This window comes from Diabrotica virgifera, chromosome 9 (genome assembly GCF_917563875.1).
Source record: "Diabrotica virgifera virgifera chromosome 9, PGI_DIABVI_V3a".
Lineage (NCBI taxonomy): Eukaryota > Metazoa > Arthropoda > Insecta > Coleoptera > Chrysomelidae > Diabrotica > Diabrotica virgifera.
In genome coordinates, this window is record NC_065451.1 from 62,369,343 (window position 1) to 62,396,655 (window position 27,313).

The 27,313-nt window shown below is 34.8% G+C and overlaps 1 protein-coding gene across 2 annotated transcripts in view; it reads left to right on the forward strand.

Moving 5' to 3' along the window:
• LOC114325184 (ATP-binding cassette sub-family C member 4-like) overlaps positions 1–23,661 on the forward strand; it is a 90,270-nt gene extending 66,609 nt beyond the window's left edge. The window contains exons 8-13 of one of the 2 annotated variants that reach the window (XM_028273179.2): positions 1,627–1,777; positions 5,419–5,649; positions 9,049–9,516; positions 15,029–15,344; positions 17,531–17,699; positions 23,509–23,661. In XM_028273179.2, coding sequence (XP_028128980.2) covers positions 1,627–1,777; positions 5,419–5,649; positions 9,049–9,516; positions 15,029–15,344; positions 17,531–17,699; positions 23,509–23,535 — 1,362 coding nt within the window. In that variant the 3' untranslated portion in view covers positions 23,536–23,661. The remainder of the gene's footprint in view (positions 1–1,626; positions 1,778–5,418; positions 5,650–9,048; positions 9,517–15,028; positions 15,345–17,530; positions 17,700–23,508) is intronic. The other variant, XM_028273180.2, reaches the window with a different exon arrangement.
• Positions 23,662–27,313: the final 3,652 nt, after the last annotated feature.

Sequence of the window (27,313 nt, forward strand, 5' to 3'; positions counted from 1 at the left end):
CCACGGAGGTGAGGTGGGGAGTTACTTTAAAATTTTAAACAGGACCCCCCATTTTTTATTGCAGATTCGAATTCCTTACGTAAAACTTAACTTTTTTTGGTTTTAGAACCTACTCTTCACAATTGAATAGGTCCCCAAAGCGCTCGAGTAACTGCACATTTAGCATACATTTAGCAACAATTGGGCAAATAACTGGCTGGACAGTCTTAATTTCGATTGTCTTTTTAGCAGCTTAGATCTTAATAATGATGATAGTCTATCATTACCACTCCTAGAAATTTAAACTCTTTCACTACTTAGAAGTTGTGGTCATTAATAGTTATGTTCTGCCATAGTCTTTATCTTGGATTTTTGGTTACTAGCATGTATTTCGCCTTCTCTTCATTTATTCGAAGGCCCAAACCACCTGTTTCTTCGTCGAGTTGTGAAAACATCTCTCTCACGTCTCTTGTAAAATGAGCGACTGCACCTATATCATCAGCAAAGGCCAACAATAGTTTTGATGCTCGATTCGCAAATCCTCCGGTCAGCTCAGATGATATTTTACTTCCCCTGATATGGTAGGGGAGCCCAAGCGGGGATTTTTGCAGTTACTCGAGCGCGTCATATGGGGAGAAACTTGGTACCTTGCAGATGTACCTCTACCACATATTGGCTCTTAACACAGGGGAGTTCGTTAAGGGGGGGCCGGAAAAAAATCTATCCTTAAAAATACTCTAAATTGTCAGATTAGGGCAAGGCAAGTTAAGTACAAGCAAAAGAGTGAATATTTCAAAAATCTGACGATTTCAGCGGGGCGTAAAGAAATGGTGAGTTAAAAAGTTTCACAAAAAAAGCGAATAATTCGCGAAATGAACGTTAGATAGAAAAACTAAAAAATGCGTGTTTAATATTTTTTTTAATCTATCTAATAATCCCAAATATGACCCCACGGAGAGGGGTGGGGGGTAATATTAAAATTTTAAATACAAATCCCGCGATATTTCGCAAAATAAATATTAGATGGAAAAACTGCAAAATACACTTAATCAGTATTTTTGAAAAATCTATCGAATGGTACCAAACACGACCCCCCACGGAGGTGGGGTGTGGGCTTACTTTAAAATAGTAAATAGGAGCTCAAATTTTTAATTCCAGATTTGGATTCTTTACGTAAAAATAAGCCACTTTTATTTATTCGAAACATTTTTTCGAATTATCGATAGATGGCGCTATAATCTGAAAAAGCGATTGTTGGAAATGGAAAATTAAACTAAAAAAATGGCAAGCGCCCAGTAAAATGAAAAACTTTACTTAACTTTTTTTTCGGTTTTATGACCTACTCTTCACAACCCAATAGGTCCCCAAAACGCTCGAGTGACTGCACATTTAGCATACTTTGCTCCCCTACTACTATTACATATTCTAAGGCCAGATTGAATAGCAAGAGTGATAAGAGGTCTCCTTGTCCAAGTTCTGATGTAACGCTTAATTTTATTTTTGTTGTGAGTAATTTAAGACATTTTGAAACACAAAAATTAAAATTAATTTTGGTATATTTATTGAGAGCCACAAATAATCCTTTACAGAGCTCGCGAGCGACAGTTTGGCCACCAGTTTGGTAATATATATCATATTTCATTTCAGATTGGTTTGTTACTTCTAGGAGTACTTACTTTGTCTTCCATAGTAGAGCCGTATTTACTGATTGTATCTGCGTGTCTGTTACTAGTATTTTATCTAATGCGATTGGTTTATATAGAGACCAGTCGAAACGTTAAGAGACTAGAAGCTGTAAGTAAGTAACATTTTGATATACTAATTTTACTACTAATCAAGTGTATTCAAATGGGAAATAAGCCACAATTTTACCTAAAAATGATTTTATTAACGTTTCGACTCCCAAGTCGGGTGTCGTTGTCAAAATACAAAATAATACTAAATAAACAAAAATGTTGTTGCTTAGTAAAAAATTTATATATTTATATATTTATATATTTATTAAACAGATCACCAACCAAGAAACTGAAAGGTAAAACTCCAGAAGAAAAATGGTCTGGAAACACAGTTGACCTTACAATTCTACGTATCTTTGGATGTTATGCATATGCTCATGTTCCAAAAATAAAGCGGAAGAAACTCAACCAGAAAAGTAAAGAAAAAGTCTTTGTTGGGTATTCAGAAACATCTGCCGGATACAGACTGCTAGATCCTGTTACACACAAAATTGAAATTGCACGAGATGCTTAAATTGAAATTGCTTAAAAAGGGAATCATTAAATCCTTATATGATAGAGCCAAAATTACTTGTTCTAACGAAAATTCATTTTTAGAAGAAAAACAATTGTTAACATCTGTTTTATTAAAAAATGATTATCCCATATCGTTTATAAATAAGGAATTGCCAAGATTGGATCGAATGGAACAGAACAACTTAGAACGGGATCCTACAACATTCACAAGAAATAATACGAGGAAAATATCAATACCATATGTAAAAGGACTATCCGAGAAACTTAAAACAATAGGAAATAAATTCAACATATCAACAACATTCAAAACAACAAACACATTGAGATCTATTCTATCTAAAACTAAACCTAACAGTGAACAAGAAAGAATAAAGAATTGTATTTATAAAATACCTTGTGAATGCGAACAATTTTATATAGGTGAAACGTCAAGAACATTAGACGTTAGAGTAAATGAACATCAGTCTTATATAAAAAATAGAGAATTTGATAGATCTCAAATATGTCAACACGCATGGGATAATGAACATAGAGTTCAGTGGAGAGATTCAAGTATAGTCCTAAAAGAAGCAGATAGTAAAAAGAGAAAAATCAAAGAAGCGGCTCTAATTATGCTAAATGAAACCAATTGTGTCGCAAATTCCTCGGTAGAATGCAGTAGGATGTGGTTACCCATATTAAAGGAGGAAGTCAATAGAAAGAAAATACCACAATTAGTAAATCAGTAACATATCGAGTTAGTACATATTTAGTATTTTAGTATTATTTAAAATTTAAAATATCAAGTCAGAATTTGGTATTATTTTTGAGAGTAAACTAAATGTAAACCCAAATACTTACGATGTCGGGATAGTATCATGAGGTTTTTCCTGGTTTTCCCTCGTGATTTACTATGGAATCTCTAACGCGAGAATTTCAGTGCCACCGTTGCATTTGATTGTCTTTTTAAAGACAGATCACATGCTATGATTTTTTGTGGCGGATATTCTTGAGTTGGGATTGATTTCATGTAATCTAATGAACTATCTTTTAGTAAAGTCGTCCCAGGAACGCAACTCATCAATATTGGCAATATCATTTTAAAGTCGTCTACTTTAAAATGTATAATACTTGTCTGAATTGCCGATATAAATTAGTCAGATTAAATAAATTATTAGAAGAATTTTTTACTAAGCAACAACATTTTTGTTTATTTAGTATTATTTTGTATTTTGACAACGACACCCGACTTGGGCGTCGAAACGTTAATAAAATCATTGTTAGGTAAAATTGAGGCTTATTTCCCATTTGAATATATGTACTTGATTATAAAAATGCCACAAGAAAATAGCATCAGAACAACATTTACTACTAATATTTAATAAATAATTAGAATAAAATGAAATAAAAATGTATACCATTTTTATCCAGTTGCAATGCGAAGACAAAATTGTCTTATTTTTCACTAAGAACAGAAAGCGCAAACCAGCACTCTAAATCGACGATTTTTGACTCTAATTGGAGTCATCATCAGAGAGGCGTAGGTTTGCTGCTCTCTGTCCTAAGTGACGAAACTCCGAGAGCTTATTCCCGCATTGCAACTGACGTTTATGGAGTAGGTGTCTAGCGACATCTGGCAAATGAATGCGTCAGCTGAGCAGATGCTTCAGCATCCACCTGGCTTGCAATTTTTAGAAGCCATGGAGGTGTTAGCAGGAAAATGGTCCAATAAATTTTCAACTAAATATATTTTAGGAATATTTTTAATATTTTTCAATATCTTTAATATTTCTATTAGGTTGAAAATTTTGACTTTCAGTTGCCATATGTCGCTAGACACCTAGTCCATAAACGTCAGTTGCAATGCGGGGATAAGCTCTCGGAGTTTCGTCACTTGGGGCAGAGAGCAAGAAACCTAAGCCTCTCTAATTATGTCTCCAATTAGAGTCAAAAATCGTCGATTTAGAGTGCTGGTTTGCGCTCTCTGTTCTAAGTGAAAAATAAGACAGTTTCGCCTTCGCATTGTAACTGAATAAAAATGGTATATATTTTTATTTCATTTTATGTTAGTTTCACTCCTTTGAGTAATTAGGTCCATTTTCCGTTGGAATTTACCAGCTGAACAGACGGGGTCGTGAATTGTAAGTTTTTGAATTCCCTCTAATTCCCTCTAAAAAAATTGAGATTTAGTGAGTATAGAGTCTATGTTAATAATTTAAATCAGTTATTTCAATAATAAATAATGTAAATTTGACCTGTTTATCAAAAATACAAAAAAAATTAAAACTTAAAGTGCCAGATGATGACACCCCAATTTGACTTTACAGCTACAAGTTCAGAGTGACACTAAATAACCACTTTAAACGCTAACATATCTATGCTATATAATATTATGGAAAGTTACTATGACGCACAGCACGGTTACCAAACTTGAAATAACAAATATTTGATAAAAATGTGTTATGGGGTGCTACTAGCATACTATATGGTGCTACTAGCACCCCACGTGGCAGGTGCCGAGTTAAGGGCTACATCACACAACGTTTTCAATTTTTAAGAAAATCATCATCAGTGTTAAGAACCTAAAAGGAAGTATAACCATGTCATAATATATATAACAGATATCCGATAACCGTTATAATAGCTAGGTTTAGTTTTGATTCAATTCAAGTCTCTTACCATCCGATACGTGTTTCTGGGTTTACCCGTTATCAAAGAGGCTTTGTAAGAACACTATACTGGATTAAAACGCACTTACTGGTTTGTAAATATATTTAAATATTCTACCAACGTATGCCTTTAGCGACCTCTAACGAGGAAAGATAAATTGAGTGTCGATAATGATTCAAGTAAACTGTGAACCAGTCGGTGCGTTTTGATTCAGTTCAGTCTTCTTGCAAAGCCTCTTTGATAACGGGTAAACCTAGAAACACTTGTCACGGGTTGACAAGAGACTCGAATGGAATCAAAACGAAATCGTCTATTTTTATTTGGTTTCACACTATACTCGGTCCAGAGTACAAAATGAGAGGGGTTTAGATGGGTAAACTGCTGAAGCTTTAGTTGAGTAGATACGTAGCATCGCTCAATGGCATAGATATGCCTTAGGTTCACTGTTTACTTTAATCATTATCGACACTCACTGTATCTTAAAATTTTGTGTATCACTGTTATAATCACTCTCAGAATTTAAACTTTACCTTTTCAGATAAAAGCCCCATGTTCAGCCACATGTCATCTACGATGTACGGTTTGGACACAATTAGAGCATTTTCTGCAGAAAACATGTTAATCCAACAATTCGATGACCTGCAAGACATTCACAGTTCAGCTTGGTTCATATACTTAGCATCCGGAAAATGTTTTGCATTGTGGTTGGACTTGGTGTGTGTATTTTTCATAGCTATTGTAGTATTTACTCTTTTACTAATCAACAGGGGTAAGTAATTTTCCAACTCTATATTAGTTTATGGATTTAGTGTTAGTTTTATCATTCTAATAATTGTTCTGCTTATTTCTAGTTCTTCAAGTGATGTATACAGTTCCTTCCTTTTTACTTTATCAAATGCTTTTTTAAAGTCTATAAATATCATGATCCGTTTTTGGTATTGATAGCTTTCCTTTAGTATCTCTTTCAGCAAGAAAATCTATTCTATTATGTTTGTTCCCTGTCTAAAACCCGCTTAGTATTCACAAATTGTATCTTCCATTTTTTTAGTATATTCTTTATAATATGCATTGTCCTGTATTCACCTTGTGAATGGGACACATTATTGGTTCTGACCATTCCTTTGGTAATCGTTCTCCATTCAATGTTTTTTCGATTAATATATGCATTTGTTCATGGATGCGATTTCTTCCATATTTGAATATCTCAAATGTTATTTGGTCGTTTCCTGGACTTTCGATATCTTTTAGGATCTCTATATTGTTAACTTATTAACTTCTTCCCTATTGGGAGGAACCTCGTCGATATGATTTGGATTTGATTGTGTACTCGGATATTATTCCTCGTTATCTAAGTCTACTTCCAGATTTTCTTGCCAAATTAGCAAATGTTCAAAATATTCCTTCCATCTGTTTAAAATGGCTTTTTTATTCATTAGACTTTTTTCATTTTAGTCTCTCATAAATAGAGATTTAACACAGTACCCTTTCCTTTCATCTTTTGCCTCCGATAAATATTTGTTATACTGGGTGTTAGTAAATAAATATGACAAACTTTAAGGGTAATTCTACATGAAAAAATAATAACAGTTTGCTCCATAAACATATGACCGCAAATGCTTCGTTTCAGAGATACGGGGTGTTGAAATTTTTATTCCAAACTACTAATTTAGTTATTGCTTAAAGACTGATTGAGCAATGAAAATGAAAGTTAGTGGGTTGTAAGAGGTAGTTATTCCGCATTTTTTGACATACAACTACGAATTTGTCTGTATATTTTTAAAGAAAAAAATAGTACGGCACTGAGGTATGTCAAATTAAAAATTATTTTTAAATTGCACGTTTAATTTATGATAAAAAACCTTTGGTCTCTATTTTGATATGATGCAGCGTTTTTATGCAAAAAAATAAAACATCTTGGCGCGTATTTTTCATTTCTTAATACATTATCAAGAACTATCCAATACAATATACAATAATACTAAACTAGAACAATAACAGAAAATATCACTAATAAGATTTTAACTAGGTGCAAATCTACAATAAATGTTCAAAATTACCTCCTTCAGAGGTGACAGAAGAATTTTATATTCATCATTTGCGCGCGTACGGGTAATGGTCTGAAGTTTTTAAAGAAAAAATGGTACGCCACTGAGATATTTCAAATTAAAAATCATTTTTGAATTCCTCTTTCTATTTACGACAAAAATCTTTCTTTCCTTTTTTTATGTGCAGTGCCGTTTTTATGCAAAAAAATAAAATATCTTAACGTTTACAAGTATTTGAAATAAGTTTCTAATGCATATGGAAACTAACTCGAATACTTTGTAAGCGTTAATAAAGATGTTTTGTTTTTTTTTTGTATAAAAACGGAGCCTCATATGAAAAAAGGCAAGATATATTTTTTGTCACAAATTATACGAGGAATTCAAAAATGATTTTTAGTTTGACATATCTCGGTGGCGTACTATTTTTTTCTTAAAAAATTCAGACCATTACCCGTACGCGCGCAAATGATGAATATAAAATTCTTCTGTCACCTCTGAAGGAGGTAATTTTGAACATTTATTGTAGATTTGCACCTAGTTAAAATATTACTAGTAATATTTTCTGTTATCGTTTTAGTTTAGTATTATTATTTTGGATAGTTCTTGATATTAATTAAGAAATGAATAATACGCGCCAAGATGTTTTATTTTTTTGCATAAAAACGGTGCCCCATAAAAATAAGAAAAAGAGGTTTTTATGGAAAATTAAACATGGAATTTAAAAATGATTTTGAATTTGAAATATCTCAGTGGCGTACTATTTTTTTTCTTTAAAAAATCAGATCATTACTCCTATGGGCGCCAATGATGAATACAAAATTCTTAATTGTATGCAAAAAAATGCGCAATAATTACCTGTTAAAACCCGCCAAATTTCATTTTTATAGCTCAACCGGTCTTAGAGCAATACATAAATTGGCAGTTTGAAATAAAAATTTCAAGACCCCATATCTCGCAAACGAAGCATTTGCGGACATGCGTTTATCGAGAAAACTGTCATTATTTTTTCATGTAGAATTGCTCCTTAATGTTTGTCATACTTATATACTAACACCTTGTATATCTATTTTTGTAATTATCCTCAATTTTTTCAAGAGTTTTTCATTATATCTTCTATTCTTTTCTCTTCATTTTTTTATTTATTTATCTTTTCAGCATCTTTTGATCCTAGTTTCAGCATTCTTAGTCTTAATTTACTTCACTCCTTTAATTCTTTTGTACATTCGTCATCGGACCATGTTTTATTCATTTTTTAAAGGACATCGCACACATCTTATGGAAAATATAATGTCACTCAAATTCAATAAAATTTATACCAATAGATTCGTTTTAAATTAACGATCAAATCTTATCATTGCGCCAACTCTCTATTTTCAAAAATAAGAGCAGAAATTGATATAAATAAATCTGAACTCAAATGGGTAGGTACATAAGTTAGAGAGAGAAAAAATATTTTAAAATACCCAGATTTTCGGTACTCCATAAATCAGCGGATTAGTTTCACTAATCCGCTTAGGCCCAGCGGGATTTAAGCTGTTATGAATAGCACTCAGAGCAATAATGATTGTAAACTAACATTTTATGGACTCCAAAAATGTGATTTCGATAAACTTTAATTGCAATTTGCGCCGTAATTAATCATAATTAAGAGTTGGCGCAATGATAAGAATTGATCGTTATATTAAAACGAATCTAATCGTATAAATTTTATTGAATTTGAGTGACATTATATTTTCCATAAGATGTGTGCGATGTCCTTTCTTCACTACTGTTTTTGGCTTATTTTACCACACCTCCCTTAATTATTCCTCTCATTTGTTCTGGATTCTTTTCTTCTTTTTTGGTTTTGCCCATCTCTTTGTTGAATGCTTGTTCGTATTTTTTTTATTTTCTATCATTAACCTTGTCATTCTTCTTTTTGATGTGAATTTTTGGCGGTTCACTGACACTTGCGCTTTTAGATCAATAAGCAAGTACCTTGAACTACCAATAACACGCTGGTATTTTATAAATTTTTAATATAGAGACTGAATAAGTCTTCTTTCAAATAAAAAACATAATTGTGCGATTTTTAATTAAAAAGAGTAGTTTATTTACATACCCTCTACATATATTCTTTGCAGGTTTTTATGGTGGAGATATGGGCTTGGTAATCACTCAATATCTAAGCCTCATGGGTTCTCTACAATGGGGGATGCGACAATTTACTGAACTAGAAAACAACATGACATCAGTTGAAAGAATATTGGATTGCACAAAACTAGAAACAGAACCTGTTAGAACAAAACCACCAAAATTACCAGCCAACTGGCCTGAACATGGCGAAATTGAATTTAAAAATGTTTTTCTCAAGTACGATGATACAGAACCCTGGGTCCTTATAGATTTAAATTTCTTGGTGAAGTCAGGAGAAAAAGTGGGGATAGTAGGAAGAACAGGGGCAGGGAAATCTTCAACCATTGGGGCTTTGTTCCAGTTATATCCTTTGGATGGATCGATACTTATAGATGGACTGGATATTACACGAATACCTGTGGATATAATAAGGTCGAGGATTTCTATAATTCCGCAAGAGCCAGTTTTATTTTCAGGTACCAACTTTTATATTTTTAAGGAAAATTTAAGTATGCAGTAAAGCGAAACACTTCTTCTTCTTCTCATAGTGATGATCCATGATCTGCTCCACACGGGGCGGATCATGGCTGACTGCACAATTCGCTTCCATCTCAAACAGTGTCCATGATAGTTGAGTCAGTGGGTAGCCCCGTTTTCTTGATTTTGATCTTATGTTATCTCTCCATCGTATTCGTGGACGTCCTAAGTGCCTAAGGAGACTAAATCCCAGATTAACTTGGTAAGGTAGTTATTAGGTAGTCTATGGACATGGCTTTGGGATTAATTCTTTTCAGCTACGTCGCTAGCTCCATACATCTGTTTGAACTAGGCATTTGTTCTCATTCGGTGCTGGTTAGTATTCGGGTCTAGACCTGGATCCTGCGTACCAAAAAAAGTTGATTAATAGCAAGCTGAAAATTTGTTAATAGCTTAACGGTGTCTAGTCGGACAAACTTTTTGTATGGGAACACTGGAACAGGGGAAGTTTTAATTGTGGAACAGATTAAAAATTTGTAACGTCAGACTACGAAATCGTTCCATGTATTTTCTCAAACAGAACTTCCAATTGATTTGTTACCATTTCATTAAACTGTCATGCAAAAATCAGACTGGTGTTTATCACCAACTGGGCATTTTAACGAGTGGAATACGAACAAAATGTCAAATGACAGGATTCATGCTGGATTTTTGCATGAGAGTTTAATGAAAGGGTCATAAATCAATTGGATTTTCTGTCTGACAAAATACATGTGACGTTTTCGTAATCTGACGTTCCAAATTTTTAAACTGTTACACAATTAAAACTTCTCCCGTTCCAGTGTTCCCGTACATCAACATTTGTCCGACTAGACACCGTTAAGCTATTAACAAATTTTTAGCTTGCTATTAACCCTTATCCGGGCAAGGTGCCCGAGACGCCAATTCTTTTATCATAAACTGATAAAAAATTTTTTATTGAATTGTATGCATCACTGAATTTGTTTAGAAGTGTGTTTCCTTCAATATAGTCATGAGCTATTCAAAATATTCAATATCATTTTTAAAATTATTGTGTCGAAAAAATTTTGTCACGTAAAGAGGCAGTACTGGCCTGTCGGGTACTACTTGTATTTATACCTAAAGTCTAAATCATTGTTACAGAAGTTAATCTGGCAATAAGGTAATGTTTTTGTGGATTATGTAAAAGATTTGTATGATTCCGGAAATCCAATAATAAAGTCTAAACGTGCAACAAACACTTTAAACATCTCTTTAATGTGAACATCAAAGAGATGCTTACAATAGGTATTATATATATTCTAAATGAATTGTAAAAACTGATAATGATTGTTGGAATGTAATAGTATTTTTAGGTTGGTACCTATACATATTTTGAAATAAATAATGCATCTGCTATCAGTCGTTTGATACCGATGTTAGGGTCGAAAACTACTAAGCCAGTAAAATTATATTGAATTACAGTGAAAGTAGATAGTGCTAATAAAATGTCCCGAAAACCATTATCAGCGGCAGAACTGCAAGATATTGCTAATAATTTATGGGATTCCGATGATAAAGAATCTCCTGAAGTAGTTGGCATTGAAAGTGACTCTGAAATTGAAGATCATCTTTCGGAAGCAAGTGAAGAGGATGATCAGCAAGTAGTATTGAGTAGTGATAATGAAGAAGAATGTGTAGCTACCAGTTCCCAGATTTCAGAGTGTGTAATTTTTGAAACTAAGGATTGAACTAACTGGAAGAGTCAACCACAACCGATAGGACGTATGCGATCCTGCGACATAATAAAAAGCAAAGTGCACAAAGCAATGTTAGCCCCTGATCAAAGTGTGGATGATCCTGTTGATTCCTTTTGTTTGTGGACGAAAAAATTGTGAACGAAATAGTGGAGTGTACAAATAAAGAAGCCGAAAAAGTCCTGGGGATAGAGAACTGGACATATTGCGACTCTACAGAGATATATGGATTTATTGGACTCCTACTAACTGCAGGGCACCTGAATGTCATCAATCATAATGTAGATATACTTTGGAGTAAGTTTTATGGCCCTACTATATTTAAAGCTACCATGGCGTTAAAACGATTCAAAAATTTGCTAATATTTGTTCGATTTGACGATATGGACACGAGGTCTGAACGAAGAAGAAACCACAAATTAGCAGCAATACGCGATGTGTGGAATCAAGTCAACCAAAACTTTGAGAAATACTATTTACCAGAAACAAACATAACAGTAGATGAGCAACTTATTCCGTATCGGGGTAGGTGTCCTTTCAAGCAGTATATTCCTTCCAAGCCAGATAAGTAAGGCATGAAAATATGGTGGACCTGTGACTCGGAAACATATTACCTTTAGGTGGAATACCATATACAGGAAAAAACGGAAATACAGTAGTCAAAGGTCTTGCATCTCAAGTTGTAAAGCAACTCGTTGAGCCTTATTATAATTCCAAGATGAATATGACTTGCGATAATTATTTCACTGATCTTGCTCTTGTACATGAATTACTGGCAAATTCACTAACAATTGTGGGCACAGTGAAAAAAAATAAGAGATTTGTTCCTCGGGAATTTCTAACAAACAAGAACCGATTAGAGAAATCTTCAATCTTCAGATTCACTTCAAAAGCATCTCTTGTTTCTTACGTTCCGAAAAAACAAAGAAGTGTCCTAGTCCTGTCTACCATGCATCACAATGCTTACTGTGCAGATGATGTTGACAAAAACCAAATATGATACTCTATTACAATTGTACAAAATGTGGTGTCGATACGGTGGACCAAATGGTTCATAAATATATGTGCAAAAGACGAACCAACCGTTGGCCTTTTGCATTTTTTATGAATATTTTAGACGTGGCTGGGGTAGGCTCATTTACTACTTGGAAAAATTTACATCCAAAATGAAACGAAAACAAAAATGAAAAGCGAAGATTGTTTCTTACAACGGCAGCAGAACAACTCGTGTTGCCTCAAATTTTGAGAAGAAAATCAAGGGGACTACAACGGGAAACAAAACAGTGTATTGAAAAATGCTTACAGGAAGTTGAACCGCACAATAAAAAGCAAAACTAGAAAAACCTCCAGTTTTAACAAGGAAAAGGTGTCACATGTGCCCAACAAAAAGGACAGGAAACAAAAACAAACTTGTGAAATATGCAGTAGAAATGTATGTAACGATCACTGTACAATTAAAAAAGTTTGTAAGCATTGCAATAAAGAAAAATAAATGACTATCTCTGGTTCCTTTTTATTTTTATTGTTTTTTTTTAAATAATCTATATAAATAAAAATGAATGTTTGTATGTATGTATGTATGTATGTATGTATGTATGTATGTATGTTCCTTATAGACTCGCAAACTATGCATTTGATCGTATGATGACCTTAATCAAAGTTGTTGTACATGAACCCGGGATGGTTTCTGAGTTGGTACGACCAATGTAAGTAAAAAGGAGGCTTGCCCCCCATAATTATTTTTTATTTTTTTAGACAAACTGTTTTTTGTTAATTTTATATTATATAGTATCAAAAGATACATACAATCCTAAATTTTCACTTTTTTATCACCAACAGTTATTTTTTAAGAGCCATCTAAATATTACCTCTTCTATATAAATAAAAATGAATGTTTGTATGTATGTATGTATGTATGTATGTATGTTCCTTACAGACTCGCAAACTATGCATTTGATCGTATGATGATCTTAATTAAAGTCATGAACCTAGATGCCAACTCCGCGAGTATCGAGAATCGGCGAAATTCATGAATTCAATGGAGGGTATGATATTGTAAAATTTGTGAGAAGTGAAAGACTGTTATGGCTGGTATATGTCTAGAGACAAGAAGATACAGAAACAGTAACGAAAATATTACAATAGATGTCGACATGAAAACAAAATAAATGAAGGCCTAGAACCATATGGTTGTTTGACGTTGAAGACGACTTGAAAACTATGAATGTACGACAATGGACAAGGACATATTTATACAGGCAGAAACCAATCCAGGTTTATTGTGTCAAAGGAACAAGAATAATTAAAAAATACATACACCACTGAATTTTTGCCCTTTTATGACCTACTCTTATTTGTTAATAGCCAGATTAGTAACTCAATAATTTCTAACCGAGTTAGATAACTGACCAGTAATAATTATCAGTTGAAAGACCGGTCATCCCAAGAGGCGTCTAACGGTGTCACTTCTTACTCAGTAAACAGAAATATAGTTGTTTATGTATCGAAAGTAGTAGTGGCGATTAATTGGTAGTTTACTTTCTCAATGTAACTCTCAAGTAAATTTATTATTAATTTGCTGGGCCACAATCACCAAGGAGAAATACAAAGGAGAGGATGTCTTTGTCCCGCGTATTCCGATGATTTCAACAGATTTGCCATTTGATTTCAGATATCTACAATGTGCCGTGTCCTTGGCTTTTACCATGACGATAAACAAAGCGCAATTTTTTGGAACTAAAAAGCATGTGAACTTTAGTAAATTTTATATATTTCTAAGGTGGTACAACGTTCGCTGGGTCAACTAGTATTTAATAATAATTTAATATGTCATAATCAATTTGCTATTCTAGTTGGGAATAAGCTAATCTTGTGGCTTAATCCTAAATAAAATAGTAAATTTATATGACAAAGTATTAATTTGTAAAAGTCAAATAATAATATTTTTCTGACATGCCTTTTATTCATTTTGTAAAAATTGTTTTTGTCAGTACTTTATACATGAGCTGCTAATTACCATAATCTTTTCTCAGAAGGGTTTTCACACAATAATGAAAGGCAACAACACCGTAATCTTTTTCCAGGGTATGCGTAAATACCAATCCCTCTTTTCAAATAAAATGGCCTATTAGATTTACAAAAGATGTTATTTATTTATTAATTAAGTTTTCTTTGGCTCCAAATCTTTATTACTTGTAAATAAATATTTTTTCTACAAAATTTTTTTTGCATTTCATTATTTTGTGCAAATTCTTCAGGTAGATCGCACCCTCGAGGTAGACCGCATAGGTACTATAGTAGCACCTTTTTTTAATCTAGATAATTTAAATTTAACTTTAATAAAAAATCAAAAATGAATATTAGACATAATATATGGGTAAATATGAATAGTACATTAAAGAACAGTGGTGGGCCCAACAGACCCGAGTTGCCCGGTTACGTAAGTAAAATGTGTTGCCGAGTAAGGGTTAATCAACTTTATTTTGGTACGCGGGATCCAGGCCTAGTCGTTTCAACGTTTTATGTATTGTGTATGCTGGTAGGCTATGTGGGAATCCTAGATTCTCTTATCAGCTATTGTTGCTCTATTTTTTTTAATATATAACGGATAGTTTGGAGACGATGTGCTGCATGTTTATGAATAATTATGCATTTTAGAGTTTCTATTTTTATCTAATCTCCTTAGACTTAATTCTATTCTATAATATTTTCTTGTTTACTAAATAATTTGATATCACTAACAGCTAGCTTTTAGGTACAATGCGGCAAAACCTAGATCCCCTTAACCACTACAGTGATGAGATTCTGTGGGATGCTCTGGATCAAGTAGAATTAAAAGAAGTTCTTGAGGAGTTTCCGTCTGGCTTAAACACGATGGTTTCAGAAAATGGAACCAATTTTAGCGTTGGTCAAAGGCAGTTAGTATGCTTAGCGAGAGCCTTAATAAAGAATAATAAAATTCTGGTGTTAGATGAAGCTACTGCAAGCGTTGATCCTCATACGGATTCATTCATTCAGACCACCATCAAAGAGAAGTTCGCTGATTGTACGGTGATAACAATAGCTCATAGGTATATAGATATAATTGTTTAATTATTTTTTTTATTAACCGGATGGCATACAAATTAAAAATAATAAAATGCGTTAAATAAAATATTACAAACCTACATCTATTGTATAAATATAATCTAGGGCATTTCCGGTCGCATTCAGAAACTCATCAAAAACTCCAGGGAAGCGCCTTCGGGGGCATTCTTCAACAATGTTGCGGACAGTCTGTCGTTGCACAGTCGTACTCAGGAGTGAGGACTATGCCCCACCTAGTTGATGGGTAGTTGATGGTTAGCCTCGATTTTTCTATATTCTCTGAGAAGAGAATGACTTCTTCGTAGTTTCAGCGGTGGGACGTGACTCAGAATGGTGGGAAGCCAGTAGTTCGGTGCTTATCTAATTTCATCTAAGATCATTCGTATTGTCTGGTTTAATTGGATTTTAATATGAGCCATACCGAGGAAGCATATTCAGCTGCCGATTATTATCTAAGTCCAGGAGCGGATGAAGTACGGAGGTTGAGGACATCATGTGGTACCACATAGCGTTTGGATTGTATTATTTCGCACTTTTAGTTTTGCTGCGTTCTTTGTAGGTGTTCCTTCAAACTAAAACTCCAAGGTATTTTGGTGTGGCGTTATGAGGCAGCAGTGTGTTTATATAGTGAACACAGAGTTATTTGTTGATTTGGGGATTGTTTAGATGGAAATACCACACTTCGGTTTTCGTTGATGAGGTCGTAGCCCCCATTTGCGGAAGTATTCTCCCATAATGGCAAGGGCATCCGTTAGTATTGTTTCTGTAATATCCATGTTATTATCTCTTGCTGCAACGGCCCAGTCGTCAGCTTAGCCAAATTCTTGAGAAGTGGTCCTAGGCAGGTCCGCGATATATAAATTAAACAGTAAAGGTAGAATTCCGTACCAAGCGACCGAGACAGGAGACCGCGACAGGCGACAGATAGGCGAGGTCTCCCCACGACTGCTCTCAATGCAATTATATCAGTGTAGTTCTGCAGCCCGCGACCGAGACCAGCGACCAACTATCGTCTATCGCGACCTATCTGTCGCCTGTCGCGGTCTCCTGTCTCGGTCGTTTGGTGCGGAATTCTACCTTAAGAGTGCAAAAACAGATCTTTGCGACAGTTCATGTTTGAGCTTCATTTAGACAATTTTCCAAATTGTTCATTATGCCTTGAAAGGGTCTGTTGGTGAGCATGTTATTAATGAGTTTAGTTTTTTTTACACGGAATGACACGGAGTAATTTACAGATTAGTCCTTGTCTTCAGGCGGTATTTGATGCAGCTGATAGGTCAATGAAATCAACGGATATTTTTAGCTTTATTTGAAAACCCGCTTCAATAAGTGTTGTGAGAGATTGGATCTGATTTGTACAATTACGATTAGGCCTGAACCCTGCTTGCTCAATGGGTATCAATTAAGACATCTTTCTACTAATTCTGTGGTAGATTAAGTATTCTAAGGCAGGCCGAACATCAAAGAAACATAAAACGTAAATCACGTTTCATGGAAATAAAACACTGCTAAACAAAGAGACGTAAGGCCATTTATGAAACTCTCTGAAAATAAAAATGTTTTATGAGCATGAATCACACTCGTTTCATTGGTAGGCGGACTTCAAGATTTGTTTACCTGTGTTTTATTTTCATGAAACGTGTTTTACGTTTCATGTTTCATGTTTTACGTTTCATGATTCTTTGGTGTGCGGCTTGCCTAACAGTTTATTATAGACACAGCTCAGCAGTGTACTCGGTTGGTACTTTTGAGGATGATCATTTGCCTTTCCTTATTTTAATATGGCTACAATGGATGCCTTCATGCCTTCATACTGATTTATGATGCCTAGAACTTCGTACTAATTTAATAGTTTTTAATAAGACTTTATCAAAATAAAGAATTGATTGTCTTTAAATAGTATAAGTTCCTCATATCTAAAATTAATGCTCATGGAGTTAATAATTATTGTAGTTCAATGTTGATGGTAAGTCTCATTAATTTCCAAACTCAGAAGCAAAGCGTGTCATGATAAACGTATTTATTTGCAAACTGTCCAACTCTTCTTGCTTTTATTGTCCAAATATCAAAAATGTGACGCATAATGTAAAATCATAATAATGCACTTACAGGATTGTCTATTAAAACTAATAAAGTGGTAATCCCCTATACATGTCTCTTAAAATTTCAGATTACATACGGTAATGGACTCAGACCGAATTCTGGTAATGAATCGTGGAACTGTTGAGGAATATGACCATCCTTATATTTTGCTACAGTCAGAAAATGGTCTTTTGAGGACTTTGGTAGATGCTACTGGTGATATTACAGCTAAACATTTGGAACTGACTGCCAAAGAGGTAAGCAAAGTGCAGAGTGCAGAAAGTCATCAATCTATCTTAAAAGTGGTTCAGACGGCTTTTATTTATAAACGATAATATAACACAATGCTTTTTTATAATCACATATCTTACAACGATTGCCGCTACTGCGTATCACTTGCTCTGCCCATCTTAGTCTATTGGCCAGTTGGCCTTTATATTATATCTGACTAGATTTTCATATCCGAGGAGAGACTCTACGCGTTATTATGTCTGCGCCTCCATTCGTTTGTCACGCTGTCTCTGCAAGGACCATCATAGGTCACTCGAAGGTTTTACGTTCCTACATCAATAATTTATCTACTTCTGTTTTTGTTAGCGTCTGCGCTCTGGCTTATGAAGCCAGTACCATGCCGCTGAGCTACAGCCGTCCACATATAGAGTACTTTAAGGGTTCGAAGACTTTCTTACGATCGCCGATGGTTTTTTACATTCGTAAGTCACAATGCGGGAGAATTATTAACAAAACAAAAGTATAGGCGTATTCTATACACATAAGATATTTTAATGTCAATCAGAAATGTCAGCTTCTTCTTCTTTATGTACCATGTCCTTTCAGAATGTTGGTTACCATCATAGCTATCCTAATATTATTCACTGCCACCCTAAATAGCATGCTTGTATCAACACCATACCAATCTCGCAAGTTCTTCAACCATGAGGTTCTTCTTCATCCTGGACCGCGTTTGCCTGCTATTTTTCCTTGCATAATATTTTGTAGCAACCTATATTTGGGACCTCTCATTACATGTCCGAAGTACTCCAACTTTCTCTGCTTGATGCTTTTTATGATCTCAGTAGTCTTGCTGAGACGTTCTAGTATTGTGGAGTTTCGAATCTTCTCCACCCAGGAAACTTTTAAAATTCTTCTATAGCACCACATTTCGAAAGCCTCAAGGCGATTTAGATCGATTTTATTCACAGTCCAGGACTCGACACCATAAAGTAAGACCGAGAACACGTAGCAGCGAAGTAGGCGGATCCTCAATGCCAATTTTAGGTCTCTGTTAGATAAAACCTTGGACATCCTTCTAAAAGCGGCTCTAGCCTGCTCTATCCTAGATCTAATTTCGCCGTGACTCTCTGCGTTACAATTTAGTTGCTGTCCAAGGTAAACGATTTTATTAACTTGCTCAAGTTTGGTATTATTTACATATATAGACGGTTTTATATGCTGCTGTTTACTTATTACGAGTATTTTGGTTTTCCGTATGTTCAGATCCAGACCTGCCTCCCTACAACTCTCAACGACACTATTAAGTAGTATTTGCAGATCTTCTTGATTAGAAGCTAGGAGTAATGTATCGTCCGCATATCGCAAATTATTGATGACTACACCGTTCACAAGTATTCCTTCTTGTTTTTCAGAAAGAGCTTTTCTGAAAATTCTTTCGGAGTAAACGTTGAAAAGCAGTGGTGACAAGAGGCATCCCTGCCCTACTCCTCATTTAATATTAAGAGCCTGTGATTCCACACCATCTACTAAAACTGATGTTTTTTGATTCCAATATAAATTTGCAATTATTCGAACATCTCTGCCGTCCAAGCCTATGTCTTTTAGAGCTTCGATCAATATAGAGTGCTTAACACGATCAAATGCTTTTTGGAAGTCAATAAAACAACAGTATATGTCTACAGATATATCTCGACATCTTTGAGCAAGTACGTTCATTCCAAACAATGCCTCTCTCGTTCCAAACCCGTTACGGAAACCAAACTGTGTGTCATCCAGGTATTCCTCGCATTTATCGTAGATACGACCATGTGTTACCTTCAGAAAAATTTTCAATAAATGGTTTAACAAACTGATGGTTCTATAATCAGCACAGGTTTTTGCTGTTGTCTTCTTAGGTAGAGCTATAAACAGTGAATTAGATCAGCCATTAGGAAGTTGTCCGCTGGTATAAATGGTATTGAAAAACGAAGTTATAGCCTCTAAAACATTGCTATCATTTATAAGCTTGTATATTTCAGTTGGCTGAATATTTCATCTTTTGATGATTGTATGGCTTTTATTACCTCAGATTACTATGTCAGCTTCGGTAGTATGTATTATAAATCATGACTCTCTTCGCGGTTGAAGCAAACATATTATATTCTGCTAAAATACTCAGAAGATGTCTGCACGTGGGAAGTTCTATCACAAAATTCCTTTACTGGCAAACCCATAGCAAAACACCAGAGGGCCTGAGTGGCAAAAGACCAGCATCAAGCAGATTAGAAGCGCTAAGATCTTCTCCGCACTGGACCTGAATAGCGGGTTTTGGTAGATTTTTCTTCACGAACAGTCTATGACCGTGACCGTGTTTAGTCTCCAAGATGGCTCGGAATATGAATAGGCCTTGATCCCGCGTACCAAAAAAGTTGATTAATAACAAGCTAAAAATTTGTTAATAGTTTAACGGTGTCTAGTCGAACAAACTTTAATGTATGGAACACTGGAACAGGGGAAGTTTTAATTGTGGAACAGATTAAAAATTTGGAAGGCCAGACTACGAAAGCGTCCCATCTATTTTGTCGCACAGAACTTCCAATTGATTTGTTATCCTTTCATTAAACTCTCATGCAAAAATCAGACTTGTGTTTATCATCAACTGGGCATTTTAATAAGTCCGGCACGTAGAACATGTCAAATGTCAGGAATTATGTTGGTGATAAATACCAGCCTGATTTTTGCATGAGAGTTTAATGAAAGGGCAACAAATTAATTGAAAGTTCTGTCCGACAAAATCCATGGGACGTTTTCGTAGTTTGACGTTCCAAATTTTTAACCTGTTCAACAATTAAAACTTCCCCTGTTCCAGTGTTCCATACATCAAAGTTTGTTCGACTAGACACCGTTAAACTATTAACACATTTTCAGCTTGTTATTAATCAACTTTTTTTGGTATGCAGGATCAAGGCCAAGAATTTTTACTCCACTGACGGAACTTATTAGGATAAAGAAACTCAAGTTGGACAACTAAGCTGATCAGTCATTCCAAGTAGGTAATAAAGACGGTCTCCAGGAGATACTACAACTCATAAGACCAAACTTCAGCCTGCTGTTCAACAGATCGACGCCGACGCCTCGAAGAAGGGAATGGATGTAGTACTCTTCCAGAGAACTGTCAGCACAGCAGGAAAATGAAGGATTGTATCATACGCTTCCTCAACCTTTGGCTCGCTGAGAAGTACCACGTCAATAAGAAGAAGTGCCTCGTTCTGGTATGGACCCTGGGTATGGACACTCCTCAAGTTCCACCACTTATTACAGAAGCAAAAGTTTACCCTGTTTACCGAAAGTAGACGCTCCTCCTCCGGAAATTTAACATCAAAGTATTGTCGTTCAATCAGCATACCACCGCAGGACCGTATCCGAAGAAGCCACCTGGTACGACATGGCATGCTGCGTTTTAAGGAAAAAAGCGCAAAATGTCTTCTGTTAAAATTTTCAATGCGTTTTAAATGTATTGATTTTTTTCGAATCCTGAGAAAAGTAATAAGTATTTTTGATAAATTTAAACGCAGAATAAAAGATTACGTTACCAAGGGCCGAAAGTCCCTTAGAATAAATAAAAAGTTTCTTTTGAATGAAATATTTGCAATTAAAATCACACTCTCTCTTATTTTTACCCCTTTCAGTATGTGTTAAAATAAATATTATAGAAGTTTTCAGGGACTTTCGTCTCTCAGTAATAATGTAAACTCTCTTTCTGTGTTTAAATTTTTCAAAAATATTTATTTAAAAGTTTTCTCAGAATTCAAAACAAATTAATACATTTAAAACACATTGAATATTCTGACAGGCGACATTTTGCGCCTATGCCCTTAAAAAAGATGGTTGCAAATCTCCGAGAGGGTACCTCAGACAAGGAAGGAGGATAGCCCCATAGTCGAATTAGAAGTATCTGATGAGACGGTGTACTGCACAGCTGGATGAGAACGGAGGCTCGTTATACACCCGGACAGAAGAAAATACGTCCTGCAGACCTACCGTAACAACCAGGGAGCCAAACACCCGGGATGCGAAAAGACAGCCAGAGCAATAAAACAAATCTGTTATTGCCCTACCACCAAAAAGAATGTCAGGAACTTCGTGAGATCCTGCCTAACATGTGAGCAAAGCTTCAGTGAGACAGCTAAATATACCTGTCACTCCGATACTACCAACGAACTTGTGGGAGACGGTCTCCTTCGATTTCCTGGAATCATTTCCTAAATCCATAGGAAGTTGTAATCGACATATATTGTTTAACTCTGACTGTTTTAGCAGATGGGTTGAGTTTCGCTGAACAACAGCAAAGAGAAGATAGGTCATAGGTTTCCTCCAAGATGAGGTCTGTAAGAGATGGGAACGTCTGAAAGTTATAATCAGGGACAACGCAGCCCAATTCAAGGCCGACTCCTGGAAAAAGATCCTTATAAAAAACAAGATTCAAGCAGAATTCAGCCCCATTTATCACAAACAGGCAAACAACCTGGAAAGGCGAGTGCATAAACTGAAGAAGGCTTTAAGGCAAGAGTGTACTCAAATAAAGAGCGGAGATGCGAGACGTAAGTCTCGGACATTGTATTCAGCTGAGGACGAGAAAAAAAGACGAAATGATGCGAACGGGGTTCAGGTATACTGGAAATACTAAGAGGTCACCATCCCGAAGAGTTCATTCCGAACAGAACGACTGGCGAGGATACCAGTGGGCCCAGTACTCTCCAGTGACATTACATGAAGAACGAATCAATTTTAGACAGTATATTAAAAACAAAAAACATAAGTGTGGTTCAAAATTATACAAGCTTACAGGGTCAAATGGTCTTATTTTAAAATTTCTTCTTTATACCATCCTTGACGATTCAAGTCGAAAAGGCAGAAAGCAAGATTCATGTATGGAAGTTACCTCATTTATTAAAAAATCCAAAAATCTTGATATTTACCTGTCTATCTATTTTTAGAATAAAGAGTTTTTATATTTCAATTAATGCTAAAATTGTTATGAACAATACTTAGACCGGGCGGTATCGTCACCCCCGCTAGAGAAATTATTCCGATTCGATATTTTGCAAAAACTTACTCAAAAAGAGGTCCTTATAACATATCCACAGGGTGCCGGGCGGTGCCGTGGTCAAAAAATTGTTCAAACAATTTTTTTAAACAAATTCACAATAATAATTTTTTTATTTTGAACAATTTTTTTTACATAATTTGGGTCATTCTGAGCAAAATTCTGTTGTCGAGTTATATGCGATTATAAATTTGAAAAATGCGAAAATGGCCATTTTCAAGGCTTAATAACTCGATTAAAAATTATTATTATAAAATTCAAAAAGTGACCATATCAATTTTCAAACCCCTTCTTCAAGGCCCTGAAGAGATTTTTGTCATTATTTTATTACAAAGCTGTTTTTTTAATTATTAACAATTAGTGCTATAGTCCACGATGTATCGTCGCCCCCGTTAGTGAAATTATTCCGATTCGGTTTTTTTGCACAAACTTACTCAAAAAAAGCTACTAATTGTTTAAACCATTTTTCGACCACGTCACCGCCCGGAACCCTGTGGATGTGTTATAAGGACCCTTTTTGAGTAAGTTTGTGCAAAAAAATCGAATCGGAATAATTTCACTAAGGGGGGCGACGATACAGCCCGGTCTAACTGTCAATACTCGATTCTAAAACTGTATGACTCACTCGTTTTGTATCTATTCCCTTTTAAAAGTTATCAGAAAGTGTTCATGTAGTAGATATTTTAACGATACTACTTAACTTATCTTTTAAAGATAAAACTAATAAATACATACTTATGTTTCAGAATTACGATAAGAAAAAAGTAAACTAAGATTACTCTACCTTCGGTATTTTAATGTAGCTGTGATTTTTGCTTCAGGGAATTATGTAGATAAGTATCTTTTCTTTTATGATTGTAAATATCTAATGTGAATATTTATTAAATATAATGTCTTAAATGCTGAAATCTTAGTTTAAACCAAACGCATCCTGTATAAATTCGAATATAATTCGACGTTGTGAAATAATTCGAAGTCCTGGAGTAAATGCTTCAATTGGTAGCTTCAAAATAATTGCACTCGACGTAACTTCAACTGACTTAAGCCAGACACTCAGTGGCGGCACGTGATTTTAACAATAGGGGAGGCTATACCTAACTGTAAAATATCTAGACAAAGGACATCGCACACATCTTATGGAAAATATAATGTCACTCAAATTCAATAAAATTTATACCAATAGATACGTTTTAAATTAACGGTCAAATCTTATCATTACGCCAACTCTATATTTTCAATAAAAAGAGCAGAAATTGATATAAATAAATCTGAAATCAAATGGGTACGTACATAAGTTAGAGAGAGAAAAAATATTTTAAAATACCCAAATTGTCGGTACTCCATAAATCAGCGGATTAGTTTCACTAATCCGCTTAGGCCCAGCGGGGTTTAAGCTCCTTTTGAATATCACCCAGAGCAATAGTGACACTTTTACTGACTCCAAAAATGTGATTTCGATAAACTTTAATTGCAATTTGCGCCGTAATTAATCATAATTAAGAGTTGGCGCAATGATAAGATTTGACCGTTAATTTAAAACGAATCTATTCGTATAAATTTTATTGAATTTGAGTGACATTATATTTTCCATAAGATGTGTGCGATGTCCTTTGCACTAGCAAAAAAAATCCGCCAAAAAATCTAATCTAAGGCTCCATTTTTTATTTACATTTTATAATATCATCATCAAATTCATAATTTCATAATATCATATCATTTTAAAAATAGTTAGTCTAATAATTGTAAAAGTGTATTACCAAAGTTTGTGTAGTTTATTTGTTAACAATTCTATCTCTGTAAGTAGATATGCATATCAAATAAATACAGATTTGAAGTTTTGCAGTCCATATACAGGTCGAAGGTTCACATTTTTTAAGATACTGAACTGAATTTTTTTTTAATTCTAAAAGCGGCCTACTGCGAACCCAAAAACACGGTAAATTACCGATATTTTGCTTTGCATGACATATATCGAAAAAAATTATTTGAACAAGTTGTTCCAAATATTATTCTAATCCCACATACCAAATTTCATCACAAAATTCGCACTTTTAGTTTTTTCATTATTTGTAGTCAGGATCCTAAAATCGGAGAGGAGGCTGCTGGCCGATCAGGCGCCCTTGCCCAATCTCCAGGCAGCGTGTGCGTTAAGCGGTAATGGCTACGTTCACCAGAATTAATCGGTTTAAGTTTCAACTGAACAGCTGTGTTTCAGCGCTTTAAAACTACGTTCAGTCTGGTGAATGGTATTTTTCCGTTTGATACTTTCATAGTTGGATTTGTTTGTGTTGTCACCTGTTCTATGAACTTAACCTAAAACGAGATTCGTTGTTTTTGTTTATTTATATCGTTCAACGATAACTTGGACGTGTATTAAACAAATTTAATTCAAAAATGGATAATACTACCTTTATTGTTGTTTGATAATTAAATGAACAAGAAATAATTTTTAGTGCTGCTGTGCTGGACTTGTCACGAGATATATGAAATAATAATGTCACGAGAAATATGAATTATGTTGAAAATATTGTTTGTCAATACACAGATTTATAATTTCGTGAGCAGATACAATTATGTATCTCCTGTTTAAATTACTTTATAATTAAAACCATTGTAAAAGTGTATGTTTTCAAATAAGCGCGCCATTACAATACATTTCTTAAACACGTTCAATATTGAAGCGATGCAAATCCTACGTTGAATAAAATGGCGACCGCTTCGTCAACACGTTGAAGTTTAGCCTAAATTGACATTGACGTTCACCCGAAAAATCTTAAACAGTTTCAAAAGCGCTGACACAGCGCACTGGTCTGGTGAACGCGTCCAATGCAGCTCTAAGGAGATCGGGTGTCCTTAAACGCTGCTGGGCTGCGAGGAGCATTAGCAAGTGAGATTTTCCGGCCAGCAGCCTCCGCTCCAATTTTAGGATCCTGACTACAAATAATGAAAAAACTAAAAGTGCGAATTTTGTGATGAAATTTGGTATGTGGGGTTAGAACATTATTTGAAACAACTTGTTCAAATAACTTTTTCCGATATCTCTAACGCGAAGCAGAATGTAAACAAAACAGTGTAGCATATGTAAAAAATTTATGGGGAGGCTAAGCCTCCCTTGCTTCCTGTGACCAGCCGTCACTGCAGACACTCACGGTACTGCGGTGTCGTTCGACAAAATCGTCGATCAATTCTGCAGTACTGCAGCATACAGGCCAATCTATGTATATGCTGTCAAATTGTACGATTTCGTTGGATGCACGTTGGATGCACGTTGGATGCATGTGTGACCGTGCATCCAACTAAATCGTACCATTTGACCGAAGATAGATTGGCCTGTCTGCTGCAGTAGTTCAGAATTGAACTCATCGACGATCTTGTCGAACGCCACCGCAGTACCGTGAGTGGCCGGCTTTAAGTACTACTTGATGAGGTAAATATCCTAATAATTAGACTACGAACTCCTAGGTGGGGAAGTAGAATAGAATAGAATAGAATAGAATAGAAATAGCTTTATTGTCATTGAAAATTATACAAATTTTATGGACAAAGCTTAATTAAAGTCAGAAAAAATAAATAAATAATATCTAACAATAACAATAACAAATACAATTTTCTGAAATTTGATAAATCGTCAATATAAAAAAAATATACATAAATACAAAATATAAGTTAATAAAGTAAAAAAAAAAACAAAATCGATATATTTCAACAATTTATAGAAATTGCAAAGTGAACATACAACAAAGTAAACTATTTATAGACATAGGAACTAATAAGTTTAAGCTGCTGCATGTGACACCCAAATATAGATAAGTTTGGTTACTTGTACCTTGTACATTACTGTAATTTCTTAGTTAGTCATTAAGAAACTCTTCTACTGAATAATATGGTCTTTTAGATAGATGAGCTTTTGTCATTTTACGGAACTTGGGGAAAGATGTTGCAGATTTGAGTTGTAAAGGAAGATGGTTGTATAGTTTTTTTGCGGAATATAATATAGATTTCTTTACTAACTCAGAGGACGGGATCGGTAAATAGACATCAAAATTTGAATTTCTGGTGGAGTAGTCATGACCAGGCCTTGCTGGAAAGACATGCATGTGTTTACGAATTAAGCAAACAGATTCTAAAATATATAAAGATGTAAGGGTTAAAATGCCGTGATCTTTGAAGTAACTTCTGCAATGTGTTGTTCTTCTGAGGCCAAACAGATAACTTATTGCTCTTTTTTGTAATTTAAAAATAACATCTAATTGGGCAGCTGTACTAGAACCCCAAAAAGGAAGACCATATCGAAGATGAGACTCGAACAAGGAAAAATATGTTAACCCATTCAAGATAAAAATATGTTAGTTTAGAAGATGCTAAATTGAGTTCTTTCGAAACAGATCTTATAGCATAGCAGGCTGAGGCGAGTTTCTTACTTAACAAATCGATATGAAGGGACCATTTGAGGTTGCTGTCTAAAAAAATACCAAGAAATGTTACAGAATCAACGGTAGAGATCTGGCTGTTATTAACAAGCAGGGGTTGAAGGGCACTTTTATAGGATAA